Raw genomic sequence first — 24,441 nt, forward strand, 5'->3', positions numbered from 1 at the left:
AATGTTTGCCAACTAAAACGACATTACACAAATCGAATCACGAACCCAAACGTCGTCTCTTCCAAAGAAAAGCTGTTTTCCGATTTAACTTTAATTTCAAGTTTAAGCTGACGAAAAAAAAACAAAACCAAGCCTAAGCGAAAGATCGGGAACGTCTGGCCGTTTCGGTTGTGCAAGCTGCTGCCACGTGTGTATCTTTTCCCCTCGCCACACCTGGGAGAGGCTTCTAGACACAGATAAGCTCCATCTGGCTGGCGGACGATGTGGGAGCCGCAGGGACCAGGCTGTGCAGCAGGAGGGGGCCTGGAGGGAAGAAGCTGGGCGTGGGAGTGCCTACTTCCTGAGGACAGCGGTCAGTCGTGCAAATCGGGGGTGACACAACCAGGACCTGGCCACTGCGATGTCCACATCCCAGGGGTTCTGCTACAGTGAGGGTGGGGATGGGGCTGCCATCAGACCTCCTGGACGTCAGCAGTTCTTAGACACCAAGGGACGGGGTGCTGCGGTTCGAGGTTTGTGGCTGGGTCTGGATGCACCTTTGGGTGACATGAGGGTGAGAACTAACCGGTGTCTAGACTACAGTGAAATGGGTTGGTGTTTGGGGCAAATAAGGGCACCCCCGAAAATCTAAAGTGACGTAGGCCTGGCGAGCATGGGAGCCCCTTTGGGACGGGAGGCAGGAAGAAGGCACGAAAGGGGGATCGGGCAGAGCTGGCGGCTTGGCTAGAATGTGGGGGTCCTGAGAATATTCTGGGCACACAGGGCACTCATTTTGGCACAGCGAGGTGAGTCCTTGCCCAGTGGTCTGTCAGCCTCGTTTGGACTAATGAAGAAATTGGGTTAGCCTAATCTTGAAGGTGACATCTTGGTGCTGGAAGCTAAGCGGCTGAAAGAGAACGGCGCTCAGAGAAGTTACACAATTGGCCCCAAACCACGTGGCAAGTTAACGGGAGAGCGAGGGCTGACGCGCGCGTGTCCTAGTTTCGTGCTTTTACTTCTGTCCTGCAGTGAATACCGGATGACCCGGCTGAAACAGCCATGCTGCGGGAAGGCGTGATTGATTCTCTTAAGCTTACAATATTCATGGGTATGTCCAGACGCAATCAAGTCTCTGGGCTCCTGGAGATGTTTGCGGATGGAGAGGCTGCTGGGACGAAGCCTGCCTGATTCTGTGATGCAGAGACACACGGGTCCCTCCCTGGCCGAGACTAGAATCACCTCGGGTGCTTTTACAACCGTATAAGATTCCAGACCGACCCTCTCGAGAGATTCACATTTAGTTGATCTGCGATGTTTTCTCCTGCCTGGGAGAATGAAGCACACTCTCGGCAAAGGCCACTCGTGGCCCTGCCGTCGATCAGCGTCTGATGGCCGGCCGTGATGGGGTTTCCTTATCTATGAAACACACTTCCTCACTTCTTATGGGGTTATCGTGAGGATCAAAAGATAACAAATGTAAACTACGGCATAATAAGCCCCATAAAGATCCCTGCAGATGCTCTGCCCTAAGGTCCCTGTGTCCGATGCCACGGGGGTGGGCTCCGTGTAAAAGCATCTGACGCAGACAATCACAGCTGCTTTCTATAAAACCTGTAACAATGAAAACAGTCCCATGGTCAGAGTCACGGGCTTTTCTTTTCTGTACCCCGGAAGCCATGCTTCCAGTGAGAGCTGGCCAAGTGCAAAATGACATTTTCCAACGCGAGAAACAGCTCGTCTTTCTGAGCTGTTCGTCTCGCTAACGAACAACCACAAAGGGGAGTGCTCGAGGTGACTGCATTTTCAGTTCTTTGAAACACGAATGTGATAGGAAGGCTCATTCCCTCTGCTGGGGGATGATGTGGGAATCAACCACCCTGCTCCAGCGATTGAAGGCAGAGGTAGAGGGGGGGGTCTGGAAGCAGTTCTACAGGTGGAAAGTGGGTGGGTCTCGAATCTGATGCCACCTCAGAGTCCATGAAAACCACAGTTTTGGGGACCTTGCCCCGGATTTATGGAATCAGAATACCTTTGGGGAAAAGGTTGGGTACTTGTGGCTTTAACATGCTGCCCTGGTGATGCTTCTGTGTTCTGCCCAGCACTGGCCAGAGGCAGGGTGTGCGTGCGTGCGTGCACACGCGTGTGTATGTGTGCATGTCTGTGTGTGCACACGCATTTGTGTGTGTGACACGTGTGTGTATGTGTGCATGTGTGTGTGTGTGTGCGTGTGTGTGTGTGTATGCACGCACACCACAGCACAACTCAGGGATTCCCCAACTTTCAGGTGCATATGCATCATTTGGAGAAATCTGGTTAAAAATCTCAATTCTGATTCTGAGGGGGTGGGGGGGGGGGTTTGGCGGGGGGCAGACTGTCTTTTCGACAAACGACCAGGCGAGGCAGAAACTGCTGCTGGTTCGTGGCCCGCATTGTGAATAACAAGGTTCTTGGTGACATAAAAGAAAGGTAGGGACAAAGCCGTCTTGACGAACCGCTCGTGAGGACTGTACTGGTGGTGGATAACATGGCAGTTTTCGTCACTGGAAGGAAGAAACTCGAAGCATCTCAGATCTATTCCTGTTTACTGACGATTCGCTTAAAGGTCATGCATTCCTGGTGACAATGACCTTGGAGGTGGTGGGAGGCAAGGTGAACATTCTGGACCCCACTGAACTCAGTCTCTACGACGAATCAGCATTGCGGACAAGCAGAGCACGCAGGAGAACTCCTATTTTTTTGGTGTTTGTGCTCAGACTTAACAGCAAAATTGATGCAACGACGTCACGTCTGAATTTGGGTCTATTAACCAAAGACGACAAAGAGGCGTCACACGTGGCGACTGCCCGAGCCTCAGAAACACCTGCCGACTGATGCGCTTCTCGAGACAGATCCACGGTCGCTCGTGCTGCCGTGAGCCTGGGTGTGTGAGTCTGCATGGCTTTGCGGGGGGCACGCGGCCTTCCTCACGACCGGCGGGTGCCCGCGCTCCACCGACATCACGAGAGGCTGACTCATCCCCCCCGCAGGACTTGTTACCACTGAGACCATACGCTGTGTCTGAAACGCCGGGCACGTCCAGTGGCTCCCGGCGGCTCTGCCAGCATCAGGGTGATGACAGCCTGGAGAAGCGAGGACAGCGCCCCCACTGCGGTCTGCATCGCAGGGCTCGGAGGGGCCAGGCGACTTCACCAGATCCTCGCCCACACGGACGGACGTCTGAGATGCTCTCCCGGACCCTCCGAGAGCCCCCCTGCGATTCTCCTGCAAGCCTCGCCCACGGCCGTACTGAGCACGCGGCTTCTGACAGAGCCACGAAGGGAGTATTTTACTCCCTCGTCTCTCCCCATCGAGACCAGCAGGAAGGACGGACCGGCTCACGCAGTCCGTTTCAGAGCTGCGGGCACCGCTGCCCGTGGGGACCAGTGCGTTTTAGTGGGTGTCTGAGATTTTTCATATACTTCTCTGCGGGAAGGGGAGGGGTTGGGTACCTCAGCGGGGGTCTGTAGAGCAGCACGTCGCGTGACTTGCCCTTCCCGAAGATGTCATTAGACCAGGGAGCAGAGCGGTATTTTTCCTTAACAGAGCTAAGTTTTAGAGTGGCTGCACGTTCCGTCCGCTTGATGCTGTGAAGCTCGTCTGCAGGGATTAGGAAGATGTTCAATCCTCATGCTGATCAGAGCTCAATCGACTCCCAGTCCATTGGTTTCCACACGGAAGCAGCGGGACTTCAATAATGCAATCACAGTCAAGAACGACACTTGGTTTCTATTGAGTTGTTATTACGTAACGAGAGAACGCGAAGGGGTCTGAGCGCTTTCCTTTGATCTGCTGCCTTAACAGGTGAGCAGAGCGTGGCCTAGAGAGCTCAAAGCTGTTTGTCCATAATGATTTGAAACAGAACCCACAGCAGCACGCACGCCCTGAGCTCCAAATTCAGCTGGTACTAACTCGAAAGAGAAAACCAAATCCTAAGAAACAGACCCATTTCTCAGAACGCAAAGCCCTGATGTCTGGTCTGGATTCCCAAGGTCTTCGAAAGCCAAAGCCCCTGAGCACCCCACAGCCCTGATCCAGATGACGGCGGCCACCTGCCCCTCCCACCTGCTTTCTACCTGTTTTGCCAATTGTTATTTTCTGCTGGAAATGTGAGCGGGGCCATTAGATGAGAAAGGAAAAGGGACAGCTTTTGAATATAGGACAAAAGTAAAATAAAAGGGCGTTTTCAGATGCTCAGCTCAGAGTCTTTTCTCTTTCAATCACGTGTTAAGCAGAATAGAAAATTAAGGCCATAACAAAGAAAGCAGACATCAAATTAAACCTTAACCAGAATTTCCGAGAGCGGAGTTTATCAGCGATGTCACCACAAACGTCACGGATCCCAACAACCTCTGCAACCTGGTGCAACTCCACACAGTGCATTAGGTTCGCCACCCAGTCAGCAGTCCCTCTGCAAACACCACAAGCGGCCTACGCGGCATGGCGCCACACTGTCCCTTAGGGACGAAATGATGGCCTTTCCCCAGGGGCATCGTGCCCCTGCATGAAGTCTGCATTCTGCAGTCTCTTTCGCCACTGGGGGTGATCGATGCCTCAGGCAAAGCAAACTGTCCGTGACACAGGGACGGAGAGACCTTTAGCTCCTGTCCCCGCCTCTTCCCCTCCTGTCGGATAGCACACCGGGTGCCTCGGCCGCACACCGGGTGCCTTGGCCACGCCCCAGGCTTGTCAGGGAAAGGGCTGGGTTCTGGGGGCCACCTGCCTTAGATCGCAGCCCCACGGAACCGTGTGTGAGGACAGAGCCATCCCCGGCTTCCTGAAGCCGTGAGCAGGCGCTTGCCAGTTATCTGCAGTCGGGTGCCTTCCCAAGCGACCCAGCCATCAGGGGTCTTCACAGAGGGGACCCTGCGTTCCGTGGTCACGGGGCTTTGGCTCTGGCTCTGTCCCCTCCCCACGCCAACGGCGAGATGAAATGAAGCAAGGCCATCTTTTCACCCAATCCAGCTGGGGAAAGGACCGGGCCCTCTAACCCACGTCCCTTTCCAAATGACAGGATTCTCATTCCGACGGACTCAGGTGTCTCCCCTACGCCGGGCAGACGGCCGTGCATGGCGCTTTCGCAGACCGATATATTCCTACCCTAATTATGGCGGGGACTGGCCCCGGTTCTCCCTCGACACGGAGGGACTCGGGGAATCTCTACAAATGACACTGTCCCCTCGGCTGGAGCCGAGAGGAGGGACGATTAGCAAGGATGACGGCAGCCAGAGAAGCGTGCGCTCTCCCACACTCTCAGTTACCTCCGGAGTGGGCTGGCGGGCCACACAGCAGCACCATCCCCTGGCCCTGGCGGGCGGACACCGTGCTTCTCGCTCTGGTTTTGAAGTTTTCAAGATCTGTCAGGAGAAATAAAAAGAGAAAGGGTTTCAAATGCAAAGTCCCAAAGTATTACAGGGGCGTACCACTGGGACGAAAGAGAATCTGGGGTACCCGTCCAGGAGCACTCAGTTTGGCCTCCTCACAGGATGCTGCCCTGTTGTCCTTGATTCTATATCACCCTGTCCATATAGATATAGCATATGCCATATAGATACAACATATAGCATGTAGGTACAGTATACGCCATGTAGATACAGTATATGCCATATAGATACAGCATATGCCATATAGATACAGTATATGCCATGTAGATACACATATAGCATGTAGGTACAGTATACGCCATGTAGATACAGTATATGCCATATAGATACAGCATATGCCATATAGATACAGTATATGCCATGTAGATACAGCATATGCCATACAGATACAGTATGCTATGTACTATAAGGTGGTCACTTGCCACATGTGCCTATTTAGATTTAAAACACTCGAAATGGAATAGTCTACAGTTCAGCTCCACGGTCACACTGGCTTCATGATAGGAGCTTGGCAGCCACGTGCAGCTACCGGTTTCCATCCTGGCAAAGCGGCAGACCACCTACATCGCTGTAGAAAACCCTACAGGACAGTGCAGGTCTGTCTGAAGATGCCGAAGTGTCATGGTGATGAGTGGCCTCCCCAGCCTCCCTCTGTAATTAAATACTATCGAGATGTCAAGTCACGTTTTCTGCCACTAAATTCTGTTCACTTCACAAACCAGTGTTATATGTGATTGTGCTCGTCACTCTGTAGCCTGGTGAGATTTCTCTCTTACACACACACACACACACACACACACACACACACTATACACAACGTCTAGACATTTGCACTCACACATGGCTGTTTTAAGTTCTTGCGTATTTTGAAATACGCGTGAGGCACTGTCGAGGTTCTGTTTGACAGTTCCCCTCTCCCGAGGAGGTCCAGTCTGCTTACAGAGATAAGACATTACAAACCCAAACCCACAGCTGGAGTCAGTCAGTGAGAAGTTGCCGATAAAAATGAGTTAATGTGAGAAACGTGTCTAATGAAGTGACACATCGTTGTTAAAGAATGACTTTTCTTCCATCCTAATTTAAATCCTCTCGAGGAGCGTCGTGAGTGCCATTTCGGCTTCCGCCGTCTAAGGTCCTTGGTTTAGTACTCTCCTACTGCACTTGAGGATTATTCCAGTCACACGTGTTCTGTGCGGTTGTGAGTCACCTCGCTGTCACGGGGGACTGCGGTCACCGTTACCGGCTCTTTCATCCATGCCGGCCGCTTTGGTTAGTATTTCACGATGACCTCCTCGAGCGATCCTGACCATGATTATATGAGTGAAGTATGATTAATGTCCCCATTTTACAGACTGGAAAAAGACAGGCTCTGAGACACCTGTCAGGGGCCGCACTGGTGAGTGCAGGGCTGGGGAGGCAAACCCGCGCAGCCTGCCTGCAGCTACGGAATGGAACGTTTGCATTTAGGGGCAGTTCAGGATAAGAAAGAAATCTATACGCACACATATGGTAAGCTCATACGTTAGTGTTTTCATCAATTAACGATATATAAAAATCTCCTTAAACGTCATCTGGTCGCCAGCTCAGGATACAATGTGAGAACACAGCTTTTGCCCGTCAAGACTCAAGAGTCCAGTGGGCAGGACTGGCAGGGGATGCCTAACCCTAGGAACCCAGAGACCACGAGCGTGGAGGGGCAGAGAGAGGCACCTGGAGGGCCCGCCCACAGTCAGCACAGGACAGCGTGGCTGTGATCTGAATCACATTCCTGACAGAATAACTTCTTTTTATTCAGTGAGCACACAGTGAGGCTAGAACAGAATTTTTTCTTCTCTTTAAGGAGACGGTTTGAGAAGCCTTCAAAGAAGATTAAACCAGAGATTTTTAACACTTCATTATGGCACTAATCATGTAAACCATTATCCCTAAACGTGATGCTGAATAAGTCCAGATTGTCACTTCTGCATACAGGTTCTTAGAATAAGTCATCTGTTTTAGTACAGACATCCCATCCAATCTCCAGAGCTGCATGAAAAATTAGGAGCTGATAGATAACAGATCAAGTCTTATCTAGGCAAAATCCACCCCAGTTCTTACTAGAAAAAGTACAGTAAGAAATGGGAAAGAATGAGAAATATCTGGAAGGGTATCAACTGTCCTACCGAGCTTAAAAAAACTGGATTCCTATTTCTTCCTTCTCAGTTTTTGAATCCATGCCGTTGTACAAGATGCAGGCAGTCAGAATAAATTACAGTAATCTGGTATTTGAGAAAATATTTAGACATATTGCTTAGCAGTTAATCGCAGTCTATTCCAGATGGTAGACCCTACAGTGAAGGGAGAGGCTGCCTTTGGATAGATCTGTTTGAAAATCATCTCTGCCGTGTATTAGTTGCATCGTTGACCTTCGGCAAGGCTTCCTGTTCTCATAAATGAGAAGAAATGTGCTTTAAAACAAGAACAATGCTGAGAGATTGAACGAGATAATATTTGGAAAGCACGAGGCTTTTCGTGCTAGCTCGGTGCTCAGTACGTGTTTGTTCTGCCCACTGAGGAACGCTGGCATCCAGGGGCGTTCCACTTAAAAAAGGGGTTTCATATGACGGTGTGCTCTAGAGAGAGCTGTAGACGCTAACCCAAGGATGCCACAAGCACGCACGCACACGGTTAAGGAAATCGGTGTCCAGAATCGGTCCTTCCAGACGTAACTATCCACCCAGAGGCTAACTGCTAGCAGCATAATAATTTTACAAATTCAAGGACCATGAGTGTGAATGGGTATTTTGTTGAAGCTTGTACGCTCATGGCCAGGGTTTCCCCGGCAATATTCTCGTATGTTGTTTTATTTAGAGTCATTTTACCTCCAAAGCCTTGGTACTAAGAAACGTCGGTGGCAACAGGCATGACGAGATGGAATACGTTATAGATAATGCTCTGTCGCTCACGGCAATCACAGCTTCTAACTGCAGGATGCATTGAGGTCACACCATGTGCCAGGTACTCTTCACATAGCTCTCATTCAATTCTGTTACGGCTTAGAATCCCAGTTCGCAGGTGACACACTGGAGGCTCAAAGAGGTTCAGCGCCTCCCCCTCACACCCAGAGAGTGGCCAGAAGAATACAAACTGCCATCGGTCTCTCCGCGAAGCCCCTGCTCCCACAGCCCTCAAGGACTGCCTCCCCACTGGTTTAGTGAAGCCAGCGGAAAAAAAGCATTCGGACTTCTCGACCTCTTCACGGCAGAAAAAATATTTGTTTCAGTGAATTTAATGTTCTTCAGTCAATATGGAAAAGAATCCTCATTTCGAGGTGCAATGCGACGAGCTGGCACATTCGATTCCGAATCCTCTATCCCTTTGCTTTTCCTTGTGGTCGAGCACTCAATGTGGAGATTTTAAACACGAGGAGCAAAGGATGAGGTCAGACGAGGAGAAAACAGTCAACGACAGCTCTATTTAGAGGCAGACGGCTGCACCGTCAGACAGGAAGCTGAACAATTACATCTGGGCCACATTCCCTTCGGCTCTGTGCAGTGGAGACTAAAGATATGGTCGAATAAATGATGTATATGTATGATGGGAATTAATATCTGGATACCGAGGTTTCTCGAAACAGCTTGTTTCTCCAGCTTTGCATATGGTTCCTTGGCAGGTGATTTGTAGACTGAAAAAAAAGAAGTGGCTATACTTTTTGGTGTTGATTACATTCATCGGCCTTTTACGTGCATGTTTCCCCCCAGTGATCACGTGCTAAGGAACACACAATTTTGTGGCACATGTGCTTCCCCGTCATATCTTTCTGTGAAAATAACTGTCTTTTATTCTCCCATGGAATGGAATGTCAGCGTTTTATTTTCAAACGAGATTGGAAAATACACTCTCGTACTTGGAATGTGTAGCTTATTGAGGGCATAGGGGACATGGCGTGGCAGCGAAATTCCCAAGGGGGCGAAAGCGCACAGAGGTCGTCGAGCTGCAGTATGTGATAAATAACCAAACAGCCCCTTCACAGAGGAACGTGTTTGGATTCAGACTGCAGAGAAAATCGGAGCGTGAGGGGGAAAATCGCATATTTCCTGTCTGGAAAGTTATTAAGTGTTCGGAGCCGAGGAAGAAGGAGCCTACAATACACACCTGGATGCAGTCCAGAGGAAACAAAATCGTGAGGGTTCAAGATATTTTTGGAGAAGTAACAACAGTAAATGAAAGAGTATTTCATTTAGGCCATAATTGGAAAAAAAAAAAGGGCAAGCGATACGTTTGTCATAAACCGATCTTCATGACAATCACCCCGCTTACCAGAAGAAAACGGGTTTTCCTGGGGAGCAGAACTTTAAAACCGAGTATCACGCAGTGTACCTAACATGCCGTTTTGACTTTCCACTTGCTCCCTGAGCGTGGATGCGTGTGGCCATGGTCTCAGATTCCAGAGACTCACACGGGAAATAAGTCCGTAGACACTATGAGTTGCAGAGCCGCGTTTCTGACCCTCTTTCCACACAGGAAGAAGGAAGAACGTGTCGGTGAGGCCGGCGTGGTTGGCTGGGTGCCCTGTGTGTGTCTGGCAGGAGGGCGACCCGTAGCAGGTCTCCACCTTAGCGCCGGCATCCGAGGACCTGAACGCAGACTCGGTGGCCTGGCTCTCTGGCCGTTGACGGGGGCGAGTGACCTCATCTCTTGGGCCTTCAGGTTCTTCAACTGTAATATTGGAGCTATAATTCCCATCCCGTAGGGCTCTTCTGAGACTAAGATCGTGAGCGCCCAGTGCTTACCACCCTGCCTGGTCCACGGTCTCTACATGTCAGCACTGTCATGGTCATTTCTGAGCATCAAAGGAGAGTCTACAGAGAGGGACTCACGGGGGAAGCTGGTGAGTCCCAACTTCTATGAGATACAGTAATACTAGAGTATGGCGGCAAAAAAGGCCGACGAGACTTGAACTCCATCTTCTTTTGCTAGACTTAATTGTGTTTTCAAGTCTAGACAGGAGCTGAAGTGAGCCAGACACCTTGTCCCTTGCTGTGCATGGCTGTATTTTTTAAATGACTTGCAATTAAGATATGTGTACTGGGTTCAGATAATTCTCCTTAAGAACTTCTTTCTATAATAACATGGTCTGAGAGCGCTTACGTTACTTTTTAATGTAAAGGCGGGAAATATCATTTTCATAAAATAGTAAAACCTGATGTTTGTTTTTTAAAAAGTATACAAATACGTTATTTTTAAACAGGAATAAAAGATGAAATGTTACATTATTTACTGATTATAGAAATTTACTCATCGAGCTTCAAGTTTTAGAACTTTCCAGTGTATACCAGATAGAAAAAGAATATAAATGAAAAATGAAAAGAATCGCATGTATATAAACATAAAATCAAGTTAGATATTCTTGTCAGTATCTTGTTATTCCTTATGTCACTAATTTTTCTATTTGTTTATCCTTTTTTTCAGCAAATATTCTTTGAGTTTCTCTTTTGTTCCAAGTATTGGTGTCGGCCATTCTCTCGCACAACTAAATCAAACAAAACAAAGCAAAAACCTATGAGCACGCTAATGATCTGACATTAAATACTCCAATTCGTTGGCAGTCTAAAGTAAGGGACCAGAATCTGATCCTGGCCGGTGGTCTGACATTGAAACACATTCTTTCTTGGAGATCCTCGCAAAACAAAGAGCCTTAGTGATATCCCTAAGTTAATGCACACTTAACTCACACATGGCTCAGTCCTAGAAATGACTTTTGACCTTGTTCTTTCATAGCCCCCGATGCCTCTGCTACGGGCGTCACTGAAAATCCTCAGAAAACCCTTATGCGGAAGCGGAGAGGAAGAACCTGGGAGCTGTCCCAGGTGCTGATCCCAACCTCCCCTTGTCCTCCCTTCGAATGGCTGGATTTTTCCTCTCACCCTCTTTAATCACACCAGATAAATACGACAGTGTTGAGATTACTCTGGAATTACAGAAACACCATTTTAAAACCCCGAACGGCTGCGAATACGCTAACTTGCTATTAGTCATTTACAGTGAAAAGCATATTAATTTAATCAGATTTCCTCCTCTGAACAAGTAAATAAGCAGCATAAAGCCTTCGAATGTGATTTTCGAATAACCGAAAAAGAAACAAACAAGCAAAAATGTAATCCATGAAACAATGGGAAAGTAAAGTAGGGCTGAGAAAGCTCAAGAAGGGATTGCTGACTTAAAAAAAAAGACCTTCAAAATCTGATGTTTCTTCACAAATGTTTCTCACGATTCTTTTTTTTTCTTCTTTTTTTCTTTTTTTAAGAAGCGCTGAAAAGGGAAAAGGAGACAATAGGATGAGGACAGGTGCGCGCGGACTGCCAAAGAGAGATCCGCCTGCGGCCGGCAATCCTGTGTTCAGCAAAGGGCGGGGTTCTCCTCCACACTGTCGCTTCCTCTGTCCAGCGACGAAGCCCAGGCAGGAACGTAAAGCAGCATGAGCTCTGTTCCCTGGCGAGGACTCTGCTGTGGGCCGCCTTGGAAGTCTAATCACCTTGGGAGAAAGGTAAGGCCAGCCTCAGCTAGCTTGCGCAAAGAACACCATTCCTCACTTTCTGAGTATTCATGAATTTAACCCTCACGACAACTCTATGAGGTAAGAATTGTTCCTGATTCCATCACAGAGAAAGAAAAAAAATCGACACCCAACATCACAGGCCTTGGGATCCGGGTCTTCCTGACCCGAAGTCCACGTACTTTGCTTCTATTCTCCATGGAATTAAACAGCGGGAAGAAAACCATGCGTGTTGAGTGTCTGACTATCGGAGACTCACAGTTTTCATCCTGCTACTATTTTCTGACTATATGAAACGCTCTGCTGAGTTTCCTCTGTCGCTGTATGGCTTCCCAAATGGCTTTTATTTCTCATGTTAGTGTTTTTCCTCGTTTCATCGGGGTCTCCACGCTCTTTAAGAAGCCAAAGGAGACCTCGGTTTAAAACTCTCGCGTTTCCGCGTGTTCCGTAAGAGTGTGCACCTGTCTCTCTCACGCGGTTACTGCGACTGGTGTGACGGGGATCACTAATAACGCTGACGTTCGGTGGAGACGGAGGCCCTGAAACTCAGGCCGTTTAACCCACGTTTCCTCTATGAGGACGCGTCTCTTTCTGCATCTCAGCCCGGCTCAGGTGTGTTAGGGGTTAGGCAGCCGCATTCTCCAGCTTTGGCTACTTTATAACACAAAGCGAAACAGGTTTCTGAAAGGCGTTCGGCCTCGTAAAGTTTAGAATAAGACACAGACGCTCCTCTGCGCTGCGACCCGGTCCCTGCCCATCCCAGCCTCGTGCCTGCTACTCTCCTCCTCACTCACTTACACTGCGAAAACCACGTTTCTGTCAGTCAAATACCCCGAGGCCAACCCTGTCTCAGGACCGTCACACTCAGTTTCCTTTGTGTGGAATGCTCTTTACCCATCTTTTGCTCATCATACTCATTCTTCATGACTCACCTCAAATGCCACCTCCTCCAAGTAGCCTTCCCTGATTCTCCGTCTAACGCAGGCCACCACCGGCCCTACTCGCTCTCTGTCACATCGCCTTTTTATTCTGTCCTTCACAGCAATCATTATCAGCCTCTGCAATTACTTTGTTCATTTTTATGCTATTTGGCTTATTGTCCTTACTCCCTCCCCACACAAAACAACAACAACAACAAACAAAACAACAGAGTTGAATATGGGCTGTAATCTTTCCAGTTTCCGGGCTGTGGCATGGTGCCCCAGACAGTGTCTGATACATGTCGGACGCTTGATGAGCATTGTCGAGCGCTGCTGCCCCTCCCGTTTCACACCCTGGGGCAGTGGTGGGCACTTCCTCGGATCTGTCCACGTGGCGTGCGTTGTCCCAGCATCTGGCCTGCGAAGGCCCTTGGTGTGCTCCGTGCCTGGGGTGCTCTGGAAGGTGACTTCTGGAAAAGGTCTCTTTCCAAGGGCACTGCAGCAGCTACCCTGCCGCAGAGTGAACGCTTAGAGATACAAGTGGACGGGAACATCATCAGCGCCTGAAACCGATTCGCTGTCTGGCAAAAGAAACAGCCTCCCGGCCTGGAACCCTGCCCCGGGGAATTAAAACATGACACGACATGCTGCAAACTGCACGGCCCTGCTACGTGCAGGCAGCCAGCGACACACCAATACGACGGTCTCTTCTTCACCCGGTGGGAGAATTCTATACCTTGACAGACTGAGGATCTTTCTGGTTTTGACAGAAAGAAACATGGCAGTCGCTTCCTCCCTGGCCTTCTCGGTCCTCGTCTTTTGCTCAGCTTGCCGGGGTGCTGGCCTAAGCCCCACACCCGCAGAGAACTTGCCGAGTATTTGAGAGCCACAGGTGTGGCCTCGAAGGCACTGCACAGTTTCTCACTTCCTGCTCTTCAGTGAGACCCGGGAGATGCAGGTGGAGTGCCCCTTCCCCTTAATCCTGATTCTGGGACACTGGACATCAAATTAGCAGCATGCTCGTTACAATTTTTTAAGGCATATAAAAAAAAGTTCTGTCTATAGATGAAATTCCCAGATGAAGAGCAGCTGTTATTTACGTTGAATTTAAGTTGCTTCGGCAACTTCAACCATATATTTTTATCTCATTTAATTACAGTTTTGAAAATAAATCATCCGACACGCATGCAAACGACGTGTTTATTCATCGCCTGTTCAGACTCTGCAGTGGGGGCTGTGTCTCACCCTCCTCGTTTTCACAGAGAAGCTGGAGACCCAGTCTGGTGAACTGGCCAGTTCTGGGAAACGTCATCACTCAAGCCTCTTGCTTTCAGGTGCGCCCCAAGGTCGAGGACAAACAGTAGGGATTCAGCAGTACCTACGGCATGCCGACTCCGAGTCCCCACTGTGTGCCAGCTCCTGCTTAGGCACTGAGGGTACCGCACCGCGACACAGAACAAAGCACAACGAATAACCTCCCCTCCACGAGGTGGAAATGGGCAAAACGACCACAAACACAATAGACAAATCACACGCGGTGTGTCTGACGGTGACACGCGCTGTAGAAGAATAAGTTACGGAAACAGACGGAACGTTGGCACCGAAACTGTAAAAGAGAAAGATAATAGGAAAGCGGAATCGTCTTCCCACCCGCCCGGCTTCCAGACGCGGAGTGATGACCCAGCCTCCCTCTGGGATGCGGCACTTGGCGCCCACCCAGCCCGTTGAGAAGGCCGAGGGCCACGGTCACGCCAAGCGACACGCCGTCTCGATTGAGTTTTGCGCTTTCTGATTTATAACTGAAGTTGAAGTCACCTTAGTTCAAGTAACACCCGAGGAAACTAATATTTTCATCTTCCATCTAAAAGTTTAAAACGGCTGCCTGGCAAAAACCACAGCAAACTCCTACATAACGGAAGAGACGAGAGAAACGACGGACACCCTAAATACAGACCGATTTCCCAGAGGTGGACAGCCCCGACGCGAGCGCTTTGACAGCTCACGGGCCACGCGAGCCAGGGTCACCGTTCTCCGCCCCAGAACCCTGCGTGGCCAGAGGTGTCGGAGCTGGGGACCCCGCCTGTTCTGGTGGTGACATCAAACGAGCCGGAGCCTGGGAGGCCTCGGCAGGACCCGCGCGCTCCTCGCAGTCTGGAGGCCGAGACGCTGGGACGGGTGCCGGCGGAGCGGGCGCGGGGGAGGCGGCCTTGGGCTCGTGTCCTCACGCGGTGGGGAGGGGCGGGGGACGCCCCCGCATCTCTTCTTCTCAGGGCACCAACCCACTCTTGGGGCTCCCCCCGGTGACCTCCTGGCCTCCTGAAAGCCCCGCCTTGTACGCCGTGGCTTTGCTGGTTAGGATGTGAACAGGTGACTGTGGGCGACACAAGCCTCTGTCCACACCATCCCCCCCAGGCCAAGCTCCCTCCCTCGCCCCTCTGTCCTTCGCCGGGTGGCAGATGCCGGGGAGAGCGTGGAGGTCAAGCAAGCGTGGCTCCTGACCTCACCGCACGTGTGATCTGGGTCGCACGAGCCACTGCACGGAGCACAGGCATCACCCGCGCCGCGGGGCCAGATGGCACCGTGGGCATCGCCGGGAGGAGCGTTCGGCTGGGGCGACGCATCCAATCCGTGGTCCACGGGCTCAGACGACGGCCCCAGACCACGGCCCCAGGCGGATGCGGATGAGACACCTGGACCTGGTTCTGATGTGCGTCAGCACCGTGACCCGGTCCCTGTCCACCCCCGCCTCGGCCCTGTGTCCTCTGCTGCGGGCCGACGCTCAGACAGGGCGAGGCATCGGGACCCGCGCGATGCCAGCCCTGAGACTGCGCTCCGCTTTGCGCGCGGACAAGCTCCTAGCCAGCCGCAGCCGCGGCCTGCGCTTCAGAGCACGGGCCGCCACCTTTCCCTCTTCACAGTGTCACTCCTGAGGTCATCCTCCCCTCCAGGGTCTGCCGCTCCCTCCCGGCTTTCCTGCTGGGAACGATGCTGGGCGTCACCAGTCCACTCTCGTCGGGGGTGGTGCTTACGTTCTGCGTGGTTGCTGCCAACACTGAATCAACACTTGAACTGTCTTCCTGGGGAAAAGCGGGGACAGGTTCCTGAGGGGCTGGCTGTGCTCATGACATTTTCATCAGCCGCTCAGCCCATAACCTTGTGTGAGGTGTGCTTCTGTTGAAACGCGCCTTATTTAATACATAATGGAGATGCACTAACTCACGCCCGAACGCATCTTATGCCACACACGCGTTTTCTCCGTCAGGCACGGCACAGGCTCCTGGCGCTTACAGACACACACTCCAGTGTCACACTCTGGGCCGCCGTAAACAGCAAAATCGCAAAGCACACAAAGATGCAAAAAGCAGGCCCTAAGTAGACTGCAAAAGGGACACTTGTTTACAGTGTGAGAGCAGAGACGAAAAGGCCTTTTTCCACCTCAGCAGGGGGGAGCGTGTGGGGTGACAGCCTTTTCGCTGGTTTGCGCTGCCCGTGAATGACCACAAAGATGCTGAGAGCCCCGATTCTGGGGTTACGGATAAACTTCAGAGATCATCCCTGTGTATCTAGCTCCAGGCTGGAAGCTAGATAAGTCCTCGATAAATGTCACATTCGGTTTCTTATGCAGGGTTGAGATGTCGGTGAGGCTAGAAGCTTTATTTCCTCAGGCCATGCTCTAGGTAAACTTATGATTATGAAGACAACGATAATGACGATGATGATGATGATGATGATGATGATGATGATTTAGCAATAACATCAACAATAAAACTATCAGATATATAGCTATGACGGCAGTAACAGCAACTAGACCAATGATGGCATGTGTCCTATTTCTACTTAAAAAAAAATTAAACCGCTTTATTTTTGTTGAACTTACTTGAATTTCGATGGTCTTAATGACCTAAGGCATCTGAACTCGTATGTCCCAATAAACGCACTCCTTCACCGTGGACTCCTTGGGTGTGCGTATTTTGTCCCATTTCTTTTGTGGTAAAATAGATATAACACGAAATGCCCCTCCTTATTTTACAGTACACAGTGTCGCAGTGGCAAATACTTTGATAATGTGGCACAGCCGTCCCCACCATCCACCTCCATCACTGTATCCATCCTGTAAAATGAAACTTTGTCCCCACTGAACACCAACTCCCCAAGCCCCTGGCCTCTGACAACTGCCATCCTACTGACTGTCTCTACGCATTTGTATAGTACTTATTTTTAACAAGTTAAAAAAAACCCCAGATTTTTACTCATTATAACTTATCTGACCATCAAAATGTCTCTGAAGTCATCAGGGATGGCATTAAGTATCGACTGCACTGTACAGAAGACACTGAAATTCAGAAGAGTTAAGAGATGTGTTCAAAGTTAAACCTCTAATAGGTAAATGATTTGTTTCCCTATCTTGACTAGTATGAATAATGCTGCAGTGAACATAAGGCTGCATATGTCTCTCTGGGATCCTATTATCATCTCCTAAGTGTTTGTCAACAGATAAATGAATAAAGAACACACACATACATATGTGTATATATACGTATGCATGTACATAATGGAATATTATTCAGTCATTAGAAGGAAAGACACGTTGACATTTGCGACAACATGGATGGAACTTGACGGCATTACGCTAAGTGAAATAAGTCAGACAGAGAAAGACAAATACTCTATAGCATCATTTATAAGTGGAATTTAAACAGAGGACAGTGGCAGCTGCCGGGGCTGGGCGGTGGGGGGCCTGAGGAGGCAGTGGTCAGAGGGAATAAAGTCCTGGCTGGTCACCCGATGGACACATGGACACGTGGTGGTGACGAGTAACGACACTGTATCACAGCCGGCATGTTGCTCAGGGAGTAGGTCCTAAATGTTCTCACCACAGAAAAGACGTGGTGACCACGGACGTGACGGAGGTGTCAGCTCAGGCCACAGCAGCGACCATTTCGCAGCATGTAAGTGTAGCGGGTCGAGGCGTGGTGCGCGTGGACTCAGTTGTGTCTCAATCAAGCCGAATGAGAGAAGTGAATGAACTGAGGCCAGAATCGAAACGTTGTCAGTGGAGATGAAAAGTTCTCTGCGGGCACGAGTGACATCTCACCTCTGCCAGGGTCCCAAACCCATCTTGGTGTCCGGATGGAGGGGACCGGTCGTGGAATGTGGTTTTTAAATAGACCGTGAGGTGACGAAAGCCACACGGCGTTGGCCCGAGGAGCAGAACCACGGCACTTTAAAATGGAGACCCGCTTTCTTTAATGGTCTGTTTTCCTTTCCCGAACATGTGTCATTATCTTATCAAAATTCATAAGCGCGGAACAAAACTATCGTACGAAATTGACACATGGTGCCTAGAGCGAGAGGCGCGGCTATGAAGCCTCAGCCAGCCGGGCGGGCCGTGCGGATAACATCGCCGTCCTGACTACGGGTCCTTGGAACGTTTTAATTGATGCAGCGTTTCACTGTCCTGGGTGAGCCCAAGTGCGGAGGGCAGTTTTCAACACTAAAAGCTCACAAAAGCTACCCAGCTCTGACTGAGTTCTGCGTGAATGTACTGTGAGCAGCGCTAATTTGCTGCACCAGGAACACGGATGAAAACCAGCTTCACGCATTCGGTCCTTTTAACACGCGTCCCTGGGGTGCCTGCTGGAGGCCAGGACCTGCTAGAGGGGCCTGGGACACAGCGACAAAGCCATCGGATGCATATCCCTGCCCTCGCCGACGTCTGACCAGGGGAGGCAAGACAACAACGTGACAGATGTTTAATGACATAGTGTGTCACAAGGTCATGACAGGGAAAGGAACGGTGGACAGAGCAGGTGGGAGGGGAGCTGAGAAGGTGGGAGACAGCGGGGTTTGAAGTGATGAACTCAGGCCAAGTCTGAGCAAGTGGGTGACGTGGGAGCAAAGCCCTGGAGAAAGCGGGGGGTCCAGCCAGGCTGCTGTTCAGGTGAGGTGGGTCCGGAACCAAACGCAGGACCTGGCACGTGGAGACCGAGTCAGCAAGGTGCCTCGTAGGTGGCCGTGTAGGGCCTCGTGGACCCCGTAAGGCCCTCAGCTCCCGTCTTGAGTGACAGCGGAAGTCGCCACAGGTTTCTGAGCAGAACGACGTGGGTGGACATGTGGTTCTGTGGTGATTTGGCTCAATTCTGTTCGGCCACAATGACGGCCTGTAACGTGCCCCGCAGTGTGCTAACGGACAGAGGCCGTAAAGGTAAAGGAAGATGGGGCCGCTGGCCCCAAAGACGCCCCTGTCCTGCGGGGAGGTGCGGACCACGGGGAGCGCTTCGACGGACGTGGAAGCAAAGTGCGGGTTATTTTTCTTGTGGGGGAAAAAACAGTAACAAAATACATAACATTCAGTCTTGATCTGGAACAAAATGAAGATTTCCAGAGGAGGAAAAAGAGAGGAAGAGAAAGCAGGGCGAGGGCCGGCATGACGGAGGTCGCGAGGCGTCGAACACAGGGCGCGGGCTCCACGTGGCAGTGAGGCGTCTGCACAACGTAAGGGACACGGAGATGCAAAGGTGGGTAAAGGGTCGCAGGGCAGACACGGTGCAGACCCTGGGGTCGCGTCTTTTTTCCCACGGCACAATCTCACTAAAGAGAGACTCTTCAAAAATGTTGCACGGGTAAGTGGCAAAAGGTACGAAAGCTCTACTGGCCTCAGCGAGTGACAGTTCACACCGAGGAAACGAGTCCACAGTGAAGGGACGTGTTTGACTTTATTGGCGTCGTCATTTCCCGAACTTACTCGAGCACGGTACACTCTGGGGGTGCCTTCCGAACATCCCGCAGAACGAGGGCTCACCAGCCGGGACCTGCCCCCGCGCCCTTAAGCAACAAGGGACACGGAAGGCACTTGAGGTGGAGAGGAGGCCATATGGTTAGCAACACAATAGCATTCGGGTTTTGGAAAGTTAACTGAACTTAAAGAATGGGATGAAGTCAGGACAAATACTTCGGGGGTACAGGAAGAGAATAGGAGGAAGCTAAAAATAAACACCGTTATTTGCCACCCTTCACTTAATCTCTCTTCCAGAAAACTTTAAAGAGCACACGATCTTATGTAAGGACTTAGGCAATTAACATTTCTTCTGATAAGTCTTAAAGAAGCTGAAACACAATGTGAACTGGTAATACTTATTCATCTTTATTCAGAACCGTGGTGCTACCCTAAATTAGATTTCATTGAATTAATGTGGCAAAGAGAAAAGCTGGGGTATATTTAGCTTGTGTATTAAGTGTGGATTTTATTTTTAGATTCCAGCTTTTCATTTCCATGTTTTTTTTTTTTCTTAGAGAAATAAAGGCGCATTAAAAACTACACTCCGGAATTAAGAGGGATATTGAAAAGTGAATTTAATCAAGTGGTATTTATAGATTAGGGGATGCCGAAAAATCTGCTTGATTGGCTTTGAGAAACTTCAAGTTCATGTCAGCTGTTCCGATGAGTTTCTCAACTTTGGTTTCTAGAAAATCTTCAGATATGATCTATGGAAAAACATCTCTCAAGAATTCCATTTTAGTGAGAGCTGCAGTGACGGAAAGTAGAAGTCGCCAAGTTCAGTTTCAAGTTAAATGTAGGTTGTTAAATCCCTGTTTTTCGTTTTGTCCATAACCAAGTACATAACCTCATTGGCATGCACTTGGCTTTAATTTAAAAGAAGCGGACCAAGGCCAACTTAACTTTCTAGGGCTTAAATGTCAAGGAGCAGCGACCGACAATTCTGCGGTGAGAACAAGACACCCTGCTCTTCCCGCCAGCTGTTTCTGTGATTAATGGCAGGACAGGAAAAGTAATTTTCACGAGTCTGAGAAAAAGTTGTCCACATTTTCTGCAGTAATAAACACGTGAAAACTAGGCAGAATAAAAAGATGACCCACAATCAAATTCTTACATAAATCTGATTAGCTTTGGCATGGATCATACATACTTTTGGGGGGATACAAAACAAATTTGAATCAAAAGATACACTTTCCTTACTCGAAAGTAAGACTGCTATGCGTAAAATGAGATGTTCCTTTTACCTATGTAACAGAATATATTATGGAGCATCCTCTCCGCTGAGGGAGTGTCCTTGGAGTTGCGAAAAAAAATTTAAAAAGGTACTGGGATCCCGCCAAATCCCCATTACACGAGACCCCTCCAGCTCTCTGGAGAGAAGGAGGGAGGATGTCGGCGAGGACGATGGAGAGAGGCAGGCGGCACCTCACAGGACGCCCCTCGTCCCTGGGACGATGGAGAGAGGCAGGCGGCACCTCGCAGGACGCCCCTCGTCCCTGGGCAGGTTACAGCGTCGAGCGTGTTCCAAGGACCCGAGAGACCATTAATCTCCAGTCCCCCCAGAACCTGGAGCCTACAGCTGTCAGGTCACCAGCCCTGCCCGGTACTGAGCTGAGAGTGGAGCCCAAGGCGACATTTTGCTACCCTCGACCCCCACTATACTGGACCACGCGAACAGTCACCGCAAAGTTTGCCCTGCGAACCCTGCTTTTCTATGAACGGAAGTGGACTCATCATCAAACGAGTTTGGAGGTGACTGTTTACCGTATCGCCTTCTTGGGGATGCACAGCGCACATCACTGAAAACTCCAGAAGCCCAGCAGGAAATGAAGCTGTGAACTGTTGCCTGCTGCTCTCGCCCCGAGTCACCCCTCTTGGCACCCCGAGGACCCCCACATTGGAGCATCCTGCCGGCATGCTCTGTATCAATCGATAACGCACTAGACATTGTGTGCAGAGGGTGAAATGTTTCTTTGATGGTTTAATCAACTTTAGGATCAGAATCTGTGAAATATGGCACGCGTTTTTCATTATTTGTTCCAAACTATTAAAGGAGGCGAACGGACAGGAAAATTTACCTGAAAGATATGATGGATTTGAGACTTGCTGAATTGGAACTCTGCTGTAAACTTTATGCCACAAATCAACTACCGCCACCACAAAAATCGTGTGACACCGCATGGTTTCATTTGGTCTTCTTGACAGTCACAGCCGATAAGAAGTGGTGGCTACATTTTTTCTGTTTTCCTCCAGAACAAGGAATGAGGGAACGACCATTAACGAGGTCACCACAGAGGTCCGGAAACTTGGCAGCTGAAACTAATAAATCATTCTTGGAAATTGTAAATGAGAAGCGATACTTTAAAAAGTCCCTCAAATACTCACGATCCAGAACTGGAAAAACAAACATCGACATCTGTGATTAAATCAGCATCATGCCATACTGCATGAAGGTGGGCGTCGATACTCAAGAGCCCACATCCCAAAGTAGAACCCCAAACCCTTTTTCCATTATAGACGCGAAGAAGCCCAAGGGTTAGGAGTGAGAGCTGGAGACACACTGCTCCGTCACTAGCAGAAGCAGTAAGGTCTTGAAGTTCGCTGCTGGACCTCATCGGACGAGGTCTTGTAGGTTAATAAAAGAGATTAACAGGCTCGCTGAACAGATGAGATGCTGAAGCAGCCAGTAAGAAACAAGCAGACATGTGATAGGAACAGAGAGCGAAATGCCTGACCTCTGTGTCCAGCAAGCGAGCCTGTTTCTCTTCGGGATGGAACTAATTATGAAGCATCTTCTTCTTTTTTTTTTTCACATGAACTCTGACATCCTGTTTACAGCATTTTGTACAAGGTTAGCTTTCTTCATTTTGTTGCCTGCAACGTGGAAATAACTCAGCAGCCACACTTGCTGCTTCTCGGCGACCATAATGAAGACAATCACGCTTCCCCAAGGAGGTTACAGGTCCCAGGTCGTGGTGCTGTGGCCACGATGCCCCATCTTTTGTGAAAGCTGGACTGTGCTTTGCCAATCTTTATTCGCTAGGGGATATCCCCGTGCATACTGGCATAGCAGAATCTGTGTCTGAAAATGCAGTGTCCACGTACGCCTACATTAATTTTGTGGGGTTTATTTTACCATCCTCATTTCAAAATGAAGAGCTTACACTGAGGCTCGATCCCTCTTTCTCTCTTTCCCTCCCTGAAGAGAAAATACTGAACAACAAAACGCCCCTTAATATTAGAAGCAATTGCAAAGCGAATGGAATTGGTTGTGACAGGTGTCTTATAGCAAGTCGGTTTCTGCAACGGATTCCTCATGAAGGACTTTCCGCAGTTAGCTGAATAATGCTATCAAAATCTGAGTGCATTTTTTTTTTAACCCAATTGGCTTTCTAGCATTTTCACTTAGGAAGCTCATGGCCACAATTAGTACTGAATTCAGCCACATACTAAAAGATGCATGTATCAATTGGTTTTAGAGACTTTAGAAACATCTCATTCAAAACTAAGGGCGTTATTCATATTCAAGCAAATTGATGTTCTTTCTTCTAAGCGCAGAGGATTGTGGACCCTCAAACGGCTCATCGCTGAGATAAAGATGATCTACAGCCGTTATCCCCAAATCCCTATTGTTTGATACAAACAGGCCAACACGTCTCATCGCAAAACGTCCAGTGAGGATCCACACTGGGCGAGCACAGGGCTCATCTGAATAGTGCGGCTGATCGCTGGCTCCTGAAACAGTATGTCCACGTCCCCAAGGCCTGCAAGTGAGCCTCTGTATGGAAAAGGTCGTCGCAGACAGAATTCAGTTAGAGACGCCCAGACGAGAGGGTCATCCGAGGTCGCCTGGTCGGACCCAGACCCAGCGATGAGTGTCTTTCGTAAGACTGAGGCAGGAGGTGAGACCCACACAGACTGCACTGCCTGACGTGGCCATGAGCACAGTGACCACAGGGCAGACGCCAGGAGCCAAACGAAGCAAGTTCTCCCCTGCAGTGCTGGACGGAGCGCCCAGACTTCTGGGCTCCAGAGCCGTGGAAGAGTCTGTGTCTGCTGTTTCATGCCATCCACAGAATTTGTCCTACTTTGTTACGGCAGCTTCAGGAAACTAACACGCCAGCTTGCCTTCTTCTGTGACCTCGAAGGGAGAGTCACTGACGTTGTCGAGGCCCCAGTTCCCGTATTTTAGAAAAGGGGTTTCTGAGCTAAATAATGAAGGTACTATTGATCAATAACGACACTACCACCACCATTTGCGTGCTTCTTACGATAATCCTGCCAGTTATGTTAAAAAACTCAATAACAATCGCAGAGAAGCTGAAATGACGGGTCCTTGCTGCACCAGGGACTTATGGGGACTCAGCCTTTGATCTTCCTTTTCTCCCCTCCTTATTCAACGCATCATGTGTTGAGGACACTATGATGACCCTGGTGATAGGGAATTTACAGTCTAACAGGGAAGATAAACATGAAGTAAGCAACTGAACCCAATCTCACTTGAATTTTATCATTAAACAAATGCAATAACACCTGTTACTTCTGCTAACTGGTTATCCAGCCATTGAAGATCATAAAAGTACGAATCTACTTCACGTACAGAATTTGCATCATGGATGCGACTGATTTCTCTGGCACAGAAGACAGTCAAGAAGATGGGTAAGTGATGGACAGCAGGACACGACAGCTCATGCCTCTTCTGAATGGCTTCTTTGGAAGGCAGATACGTCTACGACAATCATCAAACTCTCTCTGCTCCAAACAAAGCCGACAGATCAATCCACACGATACTCACAGAAAGCAAAGAGA

The 24,441-nt window shown here is 49.6% G+C and overlaps 1 protein-coding gene across 1 annotated transcript in view; it reads right to left on the reverse strand.

The window, feature by feature from the left end:
• The window catches only part of CNTN4 (contactin 4), a 741,173-nt gene that overhangs the window by 195,465 nt on the left and 521,267 nt on the right, over window positions 1-24,441 (reverse strand). The window contains exon 7 of the mRNA XM_039837970.1: window positions 5,277-5,372. Within this exon, the coding sequence (XP_039693904.1) occupies window positions 5,277-5,372 (96 nt within the window). The remainder of the gene's footprint in view (window positions 1-5,276; window positions 5,373-24,441) is intronic.

This window comes from Pteropus medius, unplaced genomic scaffold (genome assembly GCF_902729225.1).
Source record: "Pteropus medius unplaced genomic scaffold, Ma_sr-lr_union100, whole genome shotgun sequence".
NCBI classification, from domain to species: Eukaryota; Metazoa; Chordata; class Mammalia; order Chiroptera; family Pteropodidae; genus Pteropus; species Pteropus medius.